The sequence below is a fragment of the Oncorhynchus nerka genome, linkage group LG25 (assembly GCF_034236695.1).
Source record: "Oncorhynchus nerka isolate Pitt River linkage group LG25, Oner_Uvic_2.0, whole genome shotgun sequence".
Classification (NCBI taxonomy): Eukaryota; Metazoa; Chordata; class Actinopteri; order Salmoniformes; family Salmonidae; genus Oncorhynchus; species Oncorhynchus nerka.
In genome coordinates this window covers 30738686-30751194 of record NC_088420.1, presented here as the reverse complement: position 1 = coordinate 30751194, position 12509 = coordinate 30738686, and the positions used below count along the sequence as shown (strand labels likewise).

Genomic DNA, 12509 nt, shown 5'->3' with positions numbered 1-12509 from the left:
ATGAACAAATGGATGTAATAAATATGACACAAAAAGTTTTGTTTTATTTATTTACTAAGAGCAAGAAAAAGCAGGACATGCAGTTTTTCCACCAGGGACAATTTCAGTGTTAACAGATTGCTTTCTATTTTCATATCAACAGCATGTCGTGTAAAGAAAGCATTTGGACTACAGTTGGAGGTGTAGCTGAACATACAAGTTTAAAAAGGAACACCATGTATGACGTCTGATTATCAGAAGTATTGTAAATGATAGCACACCACCCACCCACTCATGTTCAGGCTTTACTCTGAGCTTTGGTTTGTTGCTTGGTGATTGTCGTCTTCAGTGTCTAATTATGAACTAAAAAAAAAGAGGTTCTGTGCACATAACAAGGTGTGAACTGTTTCTTTGTGTTCATACCTCTGCTGGAACATTTCTAGGAAAGTTCCCCCAGAGTGTGGAACTATATAACGAGGTCCCTTGGGGACTTCCTACCACAGCTACAGTTATTTTTTATTGAACCTTTATTTAACTAGGCAAGTCAGTTAAGAACAAATTCTTATTTACAATGACGGCCTACCAAAAGGCAAAAGGCCTCCAGCGGGGACGGGGGCCTGGTATTTAAAAAAATATAAAAAAATACAATATAAATATAGGACAAAACACACAACGCTACATAGAGACCTAAGACAACAACATAGCAAGGCAGCAACACATAACCACACAGGATGGTAGCAACACAACATAACAACATGGTACAAACATTATTGGATACAGATAACAGCACAAAGGGCAAGAAGGTAGAGACAAGAATATATCACGTAAAGCAGCCACAACTGTCAGTAAGGGTGTCCATGATTGAGTCGTTGAATGACGAGATTGAGATAAAACTGTCCAGTTTGAGTGTTTGTTGCAGCTCATTCCTGTCGCTAGCTGCAGCGAACTGAAAAGAGGAGCGAACCAGGGATGTATTTGCTTTGGGGACCTTTAACAGAATGTGACTGGCAGAACGGGTGTTGTATGTGGAGGGGGGAGTTAGGCCTAAGAGGGTTTTATAAATAAGCATCAACCAGTGGGTCTTGCGACAGGTGTACAGAGATGACCAATTTACAGAGGAGTATAAAGTGCAGTGATGTGTCCTATACAGTTGATGCATTGAGCTTTGCCTCCCCTAACTTCCCTTTCAAGTTTATGTACATGTGTAATATGATGTGTTATCACACACAACAATTCATAATTGACAACACTGTAATGTACATTCAATTTCACAAAATCAACCTGGCACATGCTTCAGTCAATATTGACCTTATTGAGGCTCTGTGCAATAAAATACAAAAATGAATTCAGTCATACTGTACCTAAATGGAGCAGGGATATTTTAAACATTACCACCAGTATACAGACTGGTTTTACATCCAGGATGTTAATGAACAAGATAACATGTTTTTTTTCTTAGACAAGGAGTACATTTAAAATGGCTGTAAACTTTTAAGCAAAAACCTCAAAATAACTAGCAAACATTCAATCACAGCTTCCATATCCCAATGGCTTTCACAGTGTAGTCCCTCTGATCAACTTAAACCAAACCTCTCAATGCTTTACAAACACTGTAACATCATAGTCCTGTTCCACTGTAGTCTCTGAGTCCTTTTGTCCTGTTGTCCTGAGTACCTTGCCCCTCCACTTGAAGGGCCACAGGGTGGGGGTCGGGTTACTGTGACAGCTCAGTTGGGGGTCATGCAGCAGGTTCCACATGAGCCAGATCTGTGGCACTGTCAGGCTGTGTACCACCATCAGCTCCCTGCAGAAACAAGGGTCAAACACCTGGAGGTGGGGAGCAGCAGAGGGGCGCACAATGCCAAACGTACGAAAACCCTCATGGTGTGACGGTTTCACTCCCATTCTCTGTAAGCACATGCCTAAGAACACATCGTCGATAGGGAATAGTTCTACCTGCTGACACGCTTCACTCAGCCGCCTGGCGGTGTGACCAGACATCACAAAGCCTCCCCCTCCTGCATATGACGGATACATCGTCTGGCCGTACACAAACTCAGGCACAAAGTACTTGCTGCTGCGCCAGCGGATGGGGCAGGCATGGTGGATTATATCACCCACAAAGAGGTCCTTATCAGGCTTCTGACCCTTCACCATCTCCACAATGTTCTCAATATTCACATAGACATCAGCGTCACCTTTGAAGATGAACTGGACATTGGAGCAGCTGTCATTCACCCACTGGAGGAAGTGGGTCTCTTTAAGTGTCAAGTTGAAAAATGTGTCATCAAAGTCCCAGAGGAGAATGTCCCCAAAGGTGTGGCTCTCGTAGGCAAGGAGCCGGTCCCAGAAAGGCAGGGCGGTCTTGTTCCTGGGCACCCCAAGGAGGAATACAGTCTTTACTGTCTGCCCATCCTGGAGAACACCCTCTCTTCCCCAGGTGCGCCGCACTACCTGTCTCCTTTCAAAGTCTGCCACTACTGACTTGATAGCAATGAGCATGTAGGGCTCGCCTGAGCACTTCCCTAGCTGGTCCATCAGCAGTCTGAAGTCCCGGTTGTCCTTATCCCTCAGGTAACCCTCAAAGTCAAAAGGTGGTCGTGTGGGTAAAACCGGAACAGCCTTTGTCCCCTCATCTTTCTTTGACTTAGATTTGTTCTTGGTCTGAGGTTTGGATTTAGACTGAAGTTTAGACTTGGGGTATGTCTGAGACTTAGAATGGGACTGATGCGGAGACTGGCACTTTGTCTTGTCTGGGGGCGTAGAAGGGACCCGTTTAGTTACATGGCTCTCTGGTGGGGGCCCTAAAAGAGCGCGGGAGCTTGTACAGCCCTGCTCTAACTGCCAGGTGTCCCAGATGGAAGTGAAGCCTTGATGGGCATACAACATCAGACAGAGTAGCCCCAGCATGAGCAGGGTGCACAGAACATCTTTTATATGAATTCTCTTCATTGTGTCCGACTGAACATATTTCCCTCTGATTTTATTTACCACTCTTTTCCCATTTATCTTTATTTTCCTCTCCCTCAGGATCTGAGATCAGAAAGCGCCACACAGCATCCTGGGAGGATTTCATAATACTGATCATCCATGCAAAGGTTTTCCGGATGTTTTCCAACCGGATTGTTTCCATTCATTGAGTGAACATAATGACAGGGAACAGTTATGACCCTGAGGTCCTGACGATTTATTCTCCGTAACCCAACACTCTGCAGTCTTGATGTTTCTCCTGCAGTATGTGAGGGGTTTTCCCTTTAGTTCATGACACTCATTCCATCCCATCTCATTAGCAGGCTCTGCTCCTTGATATGAAGATATATCACGAGTATTAAACATAAAAGGAGAAAAACAAAAGTACATTTTATATTTTACTTTTATATTTACAGTTATTTACATTGTATAATTTATTTTCTGTTTTTCATTTAAGTTATTATTAATATATTATCTCTGCAGTTGCAATCGTTCAAACTAATTTCCCCAAATTCACAGAACTATTTGCAAGAATAAATCTTCCTATAGCAGACACGCCCCCTACGGTTTCCCGATTACGATTTAGGTTTAGGAGTGTTTTAATTATGCATATTTTGTACAACAGCCGAAGCTGTAACATGTGTTTACCAAAACAACATGCAGAGAGAACATTCACTAATTGCGTCTGAGGCATATGTCGATTCTGATACGCTCGCATGAAAGGCAGCGCTGCTCTCGGATCAGTATTCTCCCTTTCAAATATTTACCTACAAATCAGCTCCTAGAGAGATATCTCCTATGGCTACAAATATTGCGGCAGCTTATTCTAATGCTCACCCTAAAATAATGCACTAAATCAAGAGGTTCCACATCATTAAATATATTGAGGCAAAAATTACAGACAGTAACGTACAAATAGCTAAATAAAACTAAATTGAATAAACATGGCATTTGTTTTAATATAATTGAAAAACAGCATATTGGTATACGTAGCCAATCTGTATTCGAATAGACACCGCGGTTTTCATTTAATCATATTTGTATCCTTCGCATTTAGTAACAATTGCAAAGAAATTGGAAACCTTATATTTGTAGTCACAGTCTCTTTAAAGTTATCTGTAGTCACAGAAAGACAAATAAACATCTGGATTTTGTTTAGCGGAGATCTTCTGTGTATAAAGTGAGGCGGAAGGACAAAAAAACATCTAATGGACGACCCACTTAGCTGTTCTACGACTGTTCTGAGACAGTCGTTAAATAACGAGCGTTTTCAAGAGTAACTTTACTGATGTATGGTTTTGGGAAACGGATTTGACGATGTTCCTACGAAAGTTCTAACGATGAATTTAGCCTTAAAATACGTTTGGGAAAACGGACCCAGACCATCTCCCAGTTGTCTAGCATTCAAATGACACCTCAGAAGAAGCAATGGAAAAACGTGATTCCCCAAAAACACGCCACTTTCAATACAGCTACCACCGGAAATGACGTTTTCGTAGCAGGTTGGGAGAAATAACGTAGCAGTTTAGGATAATTAGGTTAAGGTTAGGAACTTGGGTACGGTTAGGTTAGATCAAACGCTCTCCTAACCTGCTACAAAAAGTCACTTCTGTAGCTGTGCTCCATCGAAGTGGGGTGTTTTTAAAATAAAATGTTCCAAAACATTTCGAAGAATGACTACATTGACATTCCCTCTTATAGGACGTAGCCCCAAATAGGAGGGGGAGTGTCGGATCTTATGTTAAACTGTACATAAGATTCCTAAATAGAAAAGCATGTCCTGTGTTCATTAGAACAGTGTTCCTAACGTAATGCTCATATTAATATCCTTCATAAATGTAACTATCGGTTAACCATGCAGTTTATAGCTTGAAAAAATGCATCTTTGAACAAAACAACTAAACGTATTTTACGCATTTTGCACATGCTTTTACCCTCAAAGGAATAATTGTGTTGCATATATTATATATCCTACCATGACGCATTACATTTACATGTAATTGCCAGACTGTTGCATATTTGCATATCACAGGGAGCCCTATATTGAATAACCGCGTTTGTATTGTAATCAGTATACGGTATGTGTACAAAGTATCCTGCACATCAGTCATCATACTTACCACGACAGATTAAAGTCACCAAAGCAATTATATAGCGCCACTGCCAAACCCGGGAACATCTGGTTTCTGTATGAAATCTGCAGTCTCAGACTGTAGGAAAGCTGGGGTCCAACATAAACGAGGTTTAAAATTGAGAGAAAACACATTAAATGAATACAGACGTACTTGGTTTGGAGGCTCTGTAAGAAGGAGTTAACTTTTGGAGAAATGTGCAAAACTGGCACGACACCGTTTTAACCGTGTTCTTTACACTGGCCACGTGACACGTGTGGGAGTCGCAGGTTCAGCTAACAGCTAAGCAACTGGAGACAGACTCCCAAGAATTTGGAGGAAGGGGAAGGGGGCATAATGATGAAGACCTAGCATACTTATTTGTCCGACGGTGTACTTTTATGGTGGTGATCGTTGCAATATGGGACAATCTGTTCTTTTAGCCCTTAGCGGTCTAAAATGGCTGCAATTTAGGAGCAGGACTCACTTCGCATGGTGAGACAGACATGAAATACATTTATTTAACCGAGAAGACTTGAATACAAATACTACAAAGAAAAACTCAAAACAGAGAAAAATTAACTTATAAGACAGTCATTTAATTTAGTTACATTTCTTTCTGCACACACATAATACAGTTCCCTGTCTATTTACAATCTACAAAAAGTAAACATGTATCTCACTCTGCTGGTCCCATTTAACATTCAAGGAGTATAGTTCTTTGGCTACAAAACAACATATACAAGTTGACAGTTACTCCCAACCACTGACTCCTCTAAAACATCACTTCTGCCCAATGGCACCTGGGGGTCCAGGTGAGGCCTGTTTCTTCTTCTGGCCAAGCCACTAGAGAACTAGTCTTTCTTCTCTCATGTAAAGCCTCCCCCCATTGCTCCCCCAGACTGGCCTCTCAGGGATTCCAATCCCTTCAGGATTTCAGGCAACCAGAGTGCGGTGCTCTCAGGAAGAGGCTGTGCCTGCTTTCATGATCTTGAACAGGACGTTGACATTGTTGTTTTTGATAGCGTCTCGGCAGGCTGTGATAACCTGATTCTTTGGCTTTCCCACTGAGAGAAACAAAGAGGAAGAGAGGTTTGCAGAGATCTGAAACCTTTAAAACACACATTAAATTCTCTTCAAACCTGATGCTTCACTAATCTCCGCCAACCCCTACTCACCTCTCAGTCTCCCTGCCCTCTGAATGGCCTGGTTGACAGACTTAAGGCAAGCGAGGAGAGCATTGTGATTGTTGGATCGGATCTTGTACTCATTGATCAGGTCTCTGTTCAGGTCATAGAGCTCAATGTAGCGCTTCTTCATGTTCCTTCTGTCAGGCACAAAGAAAGATGAAGGGATTAAAAAGAAAAACAGGTCATTATCACCTTATCGAACCATGCAAATGAATCCTACAGAAAAATCATGGAGCTGGTGGTTGGTGTGTTGTCACTCACATGTCACCCATGAGCCGTGCGTCCTCTGCCTGCACCAGCATGTTACGGATGTGATTAGAATGATCTGCTATGGCCGCCGTCAGCTTTTGGTGGACAGAGTGATAGTCATCTACCTGTTAAAACAATTGATTACAAAAATATGTTAGGCCTACCACACACAATAATGAGAGAAATGGTTGGTAATGAGATAAATACTATTGGTGTGGAGGCTGAGGTGGGGAGTTTACCTCAGTTAGGGTCGTTCGCAGCTCCCCAAAGTATGTGGGGAAGTCTGCCTCTGCCTGTAGGTCCTCTATGGCCAGGAAGGAGGCCAGTGATTGGACTAGATCCCCTGCCAGGTCTATGTCATCTGTGTTTAGTGTGATCTGATTGTAAAGAAAAGGGCAGGTGAAGGGTCCATTTTGAAATACTAGAGATATCCTGTGCACAGCGATACGTGTTAGGACATGTAGACATACCTCTCCACTAGTGCTTAGCATGCTGATGGTGAGTAGTCCTCCGCCACGTAGAGAGGTGAACGTCACGTCTGGGGTATCAATGCCCTCTAGTAGAAGGAAGTTCTGGTTCAGCCACATGACCACCTAATGACAGAGAATACAGCCATTTGATAGTGACAGTAACATTACTATGGAGCAGAACGCCAGAAGGGCTCGGAAGTCGCCACAGGTGACAGCACATGAAAGTGTGTGTGTGTATAAGAGTAAGTGAGAGAAAGCGATAGAGTTTGTGCTCACTCTCTGTGGCCTGTCGTTGATGGTGAAGGTAACTTTCCCAGTAGGTTGGGGGGCCTCAGGCTCAACATTAAGATCATACATGGAGAAGCGAGGCAGCTGACGTGTGATCTCAAAGACGTGGAACTGACTGCTGCAGGAAACAGAAGAAGCACAATCAAATGACAAAATAATGTTTTTTTTTTATTGGACAGAGCTAAAGTTCCACTGAAACTACAACGTTTGGATAATAAGAGTGAATTTCATTGGCAAATCAATACATTAACACATCTATGCAGAGAACACATCTATGTCTCTTTCATCATTGAAATATGTGTACCTGCTCTTGCCGCCAACAAAAGCTTTGATGTGTAGATCCACAGGGATATCTTTGGGGGGAATGATGGGAACACAGATAGAACCACATAGATTCTGGGCACTGGGATGTACCACATGACTTTCACCCTCAAAAATTCCCTCTGCAAAAATCAGCACGGCTCGAATTATGGTCTCTGTAGAAGGAATGCCAAGAGGTCAGTACCCAGCCCACTTACCACAGTAAGTCACATCAAATCAAAATCAAATAACATCACGTTACTGGTCGCATACACATATTTAGCAGATGTTATTGCAGGTGTAGCAAAATGATTGTGTTACTAGCTCCAACAGTGCAGTAATAAATACACGATGCTGAGAATTCTGGAATTATAGGATGGTGAGAGTCATTGGTTTCAATGTGGGACAGGCTGAGGTTTGGTCAGCTTGGTGAGTTTCTGTGTGGTTTTAGCTCTGTGTAAGTGAGCTGCTTACTGGGAATTGATGACAATGTAAATCTAGGGCATGAGTGTGTTAGTGGTCCGTGAAGATGGTAAGGAGGGTATCTGTGTGGGGTGATGGTGTTTACCATTGGGCGTGGAGATGCTGAGCTCTATGTGTGACCTCTGGGACTCCGTGGCAGCTCTGACAGAGAGGACAGTCTGGAGCTGGGTATTGGCTGGTATCACCCCCATCTGGGTGTCCCGTTCTGAAGCTCCTGGGACAGCCTGCTACAGAGACACAGTCACACAGAGGTATTTTACACTATGACACAATCACCATGGGTGTGTAGTCTGTACAGAGTTAAGAGGTGGGAGGATAGTAGTGTTCTCCTCACAGTAACTGAGAAAGTTTGTCTTTGAATGTTGGTCTGGGGTGTGGGTGTATGCTTGTACGTGTGGGCTTTAGCATTATATTCTTATAATATTAACTTCAGAGAGTTTCAGCACATCAATGAATGTAAAAGTGTGTTTGGTTGTAGCTTTATCCTCAAAGTTATTTCTGTGAAAGTGTTTGTCAGTGTGTGTTCTTAGAAACCTTGGCATTCTCCTCATAGTTGCGTAGTTCCAGTAGCAGGTTCTGCCTGCGCTGACTCAGCTCTCGGATCAGATCCTGCTCCACACTGGAGTCCATCAGATTCCCCTTCATCTCCTTACTGGCAGGCAGGTAGCCACGCACTGACAACCAGTACACAACATATTGGATGTCACTTACTGAAAACATACACACAAATAAACAATATTCAATAGCCATGGTGTTCCACATGTCTTTACCTTCTCCCTCCACAGAGGTACAGATTAGCTGTATCTGTCCATCCATGCGATAGTCCCCTTCCACCACTCCAGCCACAGAGGACGAGAAGTTGTCTTTGAAGATGACTTCACCTGTTCGATCGCTCCGTGCATCAATCTGTAAATGATGGTGAAGTCAAGGGGACTTACAACATTCCTTACACTTGGAGGAAAGGCTGGTGCCAAGTGCCAACCAGTTCCAGACAATGTGACAAAGTGAAGGATTTAGAGAACTTTGGAAGACTCTCCTTGATTTGCGCTGTACTCATTTTAACAAATAGGTGCTAAATTGATTATCGACTGACACATCAAGGTGGTTTACCTTTCCATTGGACCAGCCTGTGATGAGTTCTACAACACCGTCAGCGTTAAGGTCAAATGCATGGATGCTCATTGCATGGTTCTTAGACTGCAGGGAGAAGGGGTAACCTTTACTGGCACATCTTTAAACATAAAGCTGGTGCAAGTTTAATATGCTTTGTGTAAAGTGACAGGGATGCATTTAGACAGAAAACTACCTAATATTCAGCCAATTCAAAACTTGCAGTACCTTGATTCTCCAGTAGCGGGCAGTGCGGTCATATACACCCACAGTACCGTTGGCCAGAGCATAACCAAACCTGCTGCCATGCATATGACAGAGGGAGGTAACCGTCTGAATGACACAAAGAGAGAGCAATCAGCATACATTGTCTCTTTGCTGACACACAATGTACTATAAACATCAAGATCATAAAACATAATCAAATAGCATTAGAAACAACATGGCCTCATGTAAGATGAGCAATACCTCATTTTCAGCAATCTCAGACACAAGTTCGTCTTCTTTGAATACCCTAATGTCAAAGTCCTCTGATCCGACAAGAAGCTGTAAACACCAGACAAAAAAACACAATATATTACCCATTTTAGGATCTAGTATATGCCTATCTATTTAATAACACAACATCTGAAATTGTTGAGTTTTATATTGCAAAGTATTTGCTTTCATCTTTGGATAAAAAATTAAATGCAACACCTCATTTTTTCCATCACTAGTAAAATCACAGAGCACCAATGATCGCACATTATCCCCCGTGACCTGAAAATGAACCCATAGAAACAGACATCAACAGTTATCACTTTTCTATTGCATAAAATTATTTTAATTTCAATTTCATTTTTGCACAACAGTTCACATAATCAAGAGAGTAAGAGGAACGCGAGCCATACTGTCCAGAACTGGTCATTCCCCTCATAGTCAAATCCTTGCAAAGCGCAGTTTCCTCCGATGATGGCGAGGGGGGACTCAATGTTCCCCAATTTCCCTAAAACAATGGCATTGGCCCCATCTGTCACCTACAGAGAATATGATGTGAAAAAGGACATTACATCTTCATTTGCAACTTTGTATTCAGTTAATGATTCAGCAGGCAGATGGCTTATGTAATACTGCTGCTACAACATAATCATGAGGCTGTATTGATATGTTATAACATTGTGTCCAGTCCTTTGTATTGTCCTTGGTTCACCTCTCTGTAGAAGATGTCAGCATTGTCGTGTACGTCATAAGCCAGCAGGTTTGTCTGGGTGCCCACGAGGAGCGTGTCTCCAGTGGTGTTGGGTCCTAGTGTGCCAGCTGTCAGGCAGCTCACAGCCTGGTTGATATTGAGCAGAGAGATGTCCGAATCCTGGGCACTCTGACTCAGACGGTGGGCTGCCTGCCGCTGGCCACGTGTATGAGGGTTATGGATGAACACCTGATGGATAAGAGAAGATTGAATAACTTCACTGGAGTGCTATGCTCCAATGCATACTTCATGCATACATGTAAATGGAGAAACTATGAAAGAGAACTGAGTGAGGCCATACCTTCCCTGCTTGTGTAGCTGCAGTGAGGCATGGGTGGATCCCATCAAACTTGCCCATTGTAACCATGCGAGGGTTGATTTTATGGTTCAGCTTGAGGGTGAATATAGGCACCAACATGGTGGCACAATCCTACAACAATAATAACCAATCATGGTACATATGGTGTGTGTGTGTGTGTATGTGTTCTGCTGGTTGCTTGTTTTGAGACGAGTATGAAATCGAATCATTACTGCTGGAGAAACAAGGATGTTGTATCCCTCTTTCAATCTAGCAGATACTTGCAAACTACCCTAATGTTATAAACAGCTTACTCGTCGCCCGCTGGGTGTCCCGTTACCTAGCAACACTGGGCAGCTTGTCAAAGCTTTTCATCTACCTAATCCCTGTAGTTTGCTCTCTAGTTAGCTATGTTCATTGGCTCCTCATTATCTTCAAAACTTGCCAAAATTAGATAAACAGATAACTACAAAGATAGCATAGCTATGACCAATTAAAATAATGTTAGTACTCGAGTGCAAAATTTCAGTAGTTCACTTTCCCAATCATGAAGACATCCACGACTGGCACAAAACAGTCAGATTGATTGTAAACTCATCACAGCTATCTACGTTAACGTTAGCCAAATAGCTAGCATGCTAGCCACCATTTCCAGCTGCAACAAGACACGATATTTTTCAACAACATAAAAAGCATTGCATTTTACGCATATGAATGGAACATGTGATAAAGTGAAATGATATCTTACCGAAGTCCTCGATGTTTAGCTGTCTTTAACTGTCAACGTTTATGGGTTAGCTAGCTACAAGCATGCTATGCTAACGTCCGAATACAAGGCAACAAGATGCTTTCCCTCTTGCAAATGACGTAACTTGTCACTCAAATCTTCTGAAGTTACTGAGGGGGTTCGATGAATCTCGCCCGGGCGCTCGTGTAAGCGTGTTTTGCACCGGATGAAGGTTGATTGCGTTCGTTTTGTAACCGTGCCGCGTTCAACGAATCAGATAATCGAAACTTTCCGCGTTTCCTAATTCCGATTAGGATGTGAACGCAGTGATGTGAACGCGAAATCAGCTCAAAACAAAGTGATTTAGGAGCACGTGGAGTAATGAGTAGGATTCTGTTTCACATGCAAAAGTGATTGCTTTTGAGCTTTATTCCCAATTAAAACGAGTTAGAAAATTCAAACATGTATTTCATGGACAAAACGATGTTGGAGGCTTCTGAACGATACACCATGATGCCTTGTTGACAAAATGACAGAGCAAGGAGCAGATTTGAGAAAGGCGCTCCTCCCTCCCCGCTTTCGCCCGATGACGTGTGGGGTTTTGCCCGGTTCAACCTTGGTCAGTATAAAATAACTCCCTCACTTTATCGCGAGCGCAACACTACAGTACAAAGTGCTGCGAAGTAATCGTTGAATAAACAGGCTTCATTCAATTCTTCAACAATAAGTAAAAAAAGGTTTAAATTATTTTTACTCCAAAAAACAAGTTCCTCACCGGGAAAACATGTATTATATTTCATTATACTATATGCTTCTGTATTGACTATGATTCATATTATGGTAAAGTACATGCTTAACTTTAAAAAAAGTTAATATATCTTCATTTTATATGATGAAATATATATATTTTCATGATAGACTATCCTTGTTGTAGGCCAATGACAGTTCTGGTAGCATCACTGTTTTCATTACGGTCGTTTGTAATTAATTGTAGCTGGTACTGTCAGTGACTATTTGTATAACATTGCACAATGTTTGTGGTATGACACAGCTCAATTACTCAGGCAGCAGATTCTGGAAAAATACTAACACTCAGTCGACGAGCG

The 12509-nt window shown here is 42.3% G+C and overlaps 2 protein-coding genes across 3 annotated transcripts; both read right to left on the bottom strand.

Annotated features, from left to right (window-relative positions):
* Positions 1 to 27: 27 nt before the first annotated feature.
* LOC115108906 (UDP-GlcNAc:betaGal beta-1,3-N-acetylglucosaminyltransferase 9-like) lies at positions 28 to 5293 on the bottom strand. The gene is made up of 2 exons (XM_029633467.2): positions 5070 to 5293; positions 28 to 3281 (listed from the first exon to the last, which is right to left on the bottom strand). The coding sequence occupies exon 2, from the start codon at positions 2929 to 2931 to the stop codon at positions 1573 to 1575; it is 1359 nt and encodes a 452-aa protein (XP_029489327.1). The 5' UTR covers positions 2932 to 3281; positions 5070 to 5293; the 3' UTR covers positions 28 to 1572.
* A 345-nt stretch (positions 5294 to 5638) lies between these two features.
* Positions 5639 to 11932, bottom strand: bbs2 (Bardet-Biedl syndrome 2). 2 transcript variants are annotated; one of them, XM_029634184.2, is made up of 18 exons: positions 11425 to 11932; positions 10680 to 10808; positions 10340 to 10567; positions 10041 to 10166; positions 9847 to 9909; positions 9619 to 9696; positions 9379 to 9483; positions 9151 to 9237; positions 8811 to 8946; positions 8575 to 8714; positions 8126 to 8267; positions 7562 to 7733; positions 7246 to 7372; positions 6970 to 7092; positions 6739 to 6876; positions 6512 to 6624; positions 6239 to 6387; positions 5639 to 6127 (listed from the first exon to the last, which is right to left on the bottom strand). In XM_029634184.2, the coding sequence occupies exons 2-18, from the start codon at positions 10794 to 10796 to the stop codon at positions 6021 to 6023; spliced, it is 2151 nt and encodes a 716-aa protein (XP_029490044.1). In that variant the 5' UTR covers positions 10797 to 10808; positions 11425 to 11932; the 3' UTR covers positions 5639 to 6020. The 2 variants fall into 2 exon arrangements, with proteins under 2 accessions (XP_029490044.1, XP_029490043.1); XM_029634183.2 differs by having other exon boundaries at positions 7246 to 7375; positions 11425 to 11931.
* Between the last annotated feature and the right edge of the window lie 577 nt (positions 11933 to 12509).

Coding starts and splice junctions, on each gene's coding strand:
- LOC115108906 (XM_029633467.2), bottom strand. CDS start 2,931: ATGAAGAGAATTCATATAAAAGATGTTCTGTGCACCCTGCTCATGCTG.
- bbs2 (XM_029634183.2), bottom strand. CDS start 10,796: ATGTTGGTGCCTATATTCACCCTCAAGCTGAACCATAAAATCAACCCT. Junction 9,910..10,040: donor GGAATGACCAGTTCTGGACA/GTATGGCTCGCG, acceptor GTTCATTTTCAG/GTCACGGGGGATAATGTGCG. Junction 7,734..8,125: donor CAGCATCTCCACGCCCAATG/GTAAACACCATC, acceptor TTCCTTCTACAG/AGACCATAATTCGAGCCGTG.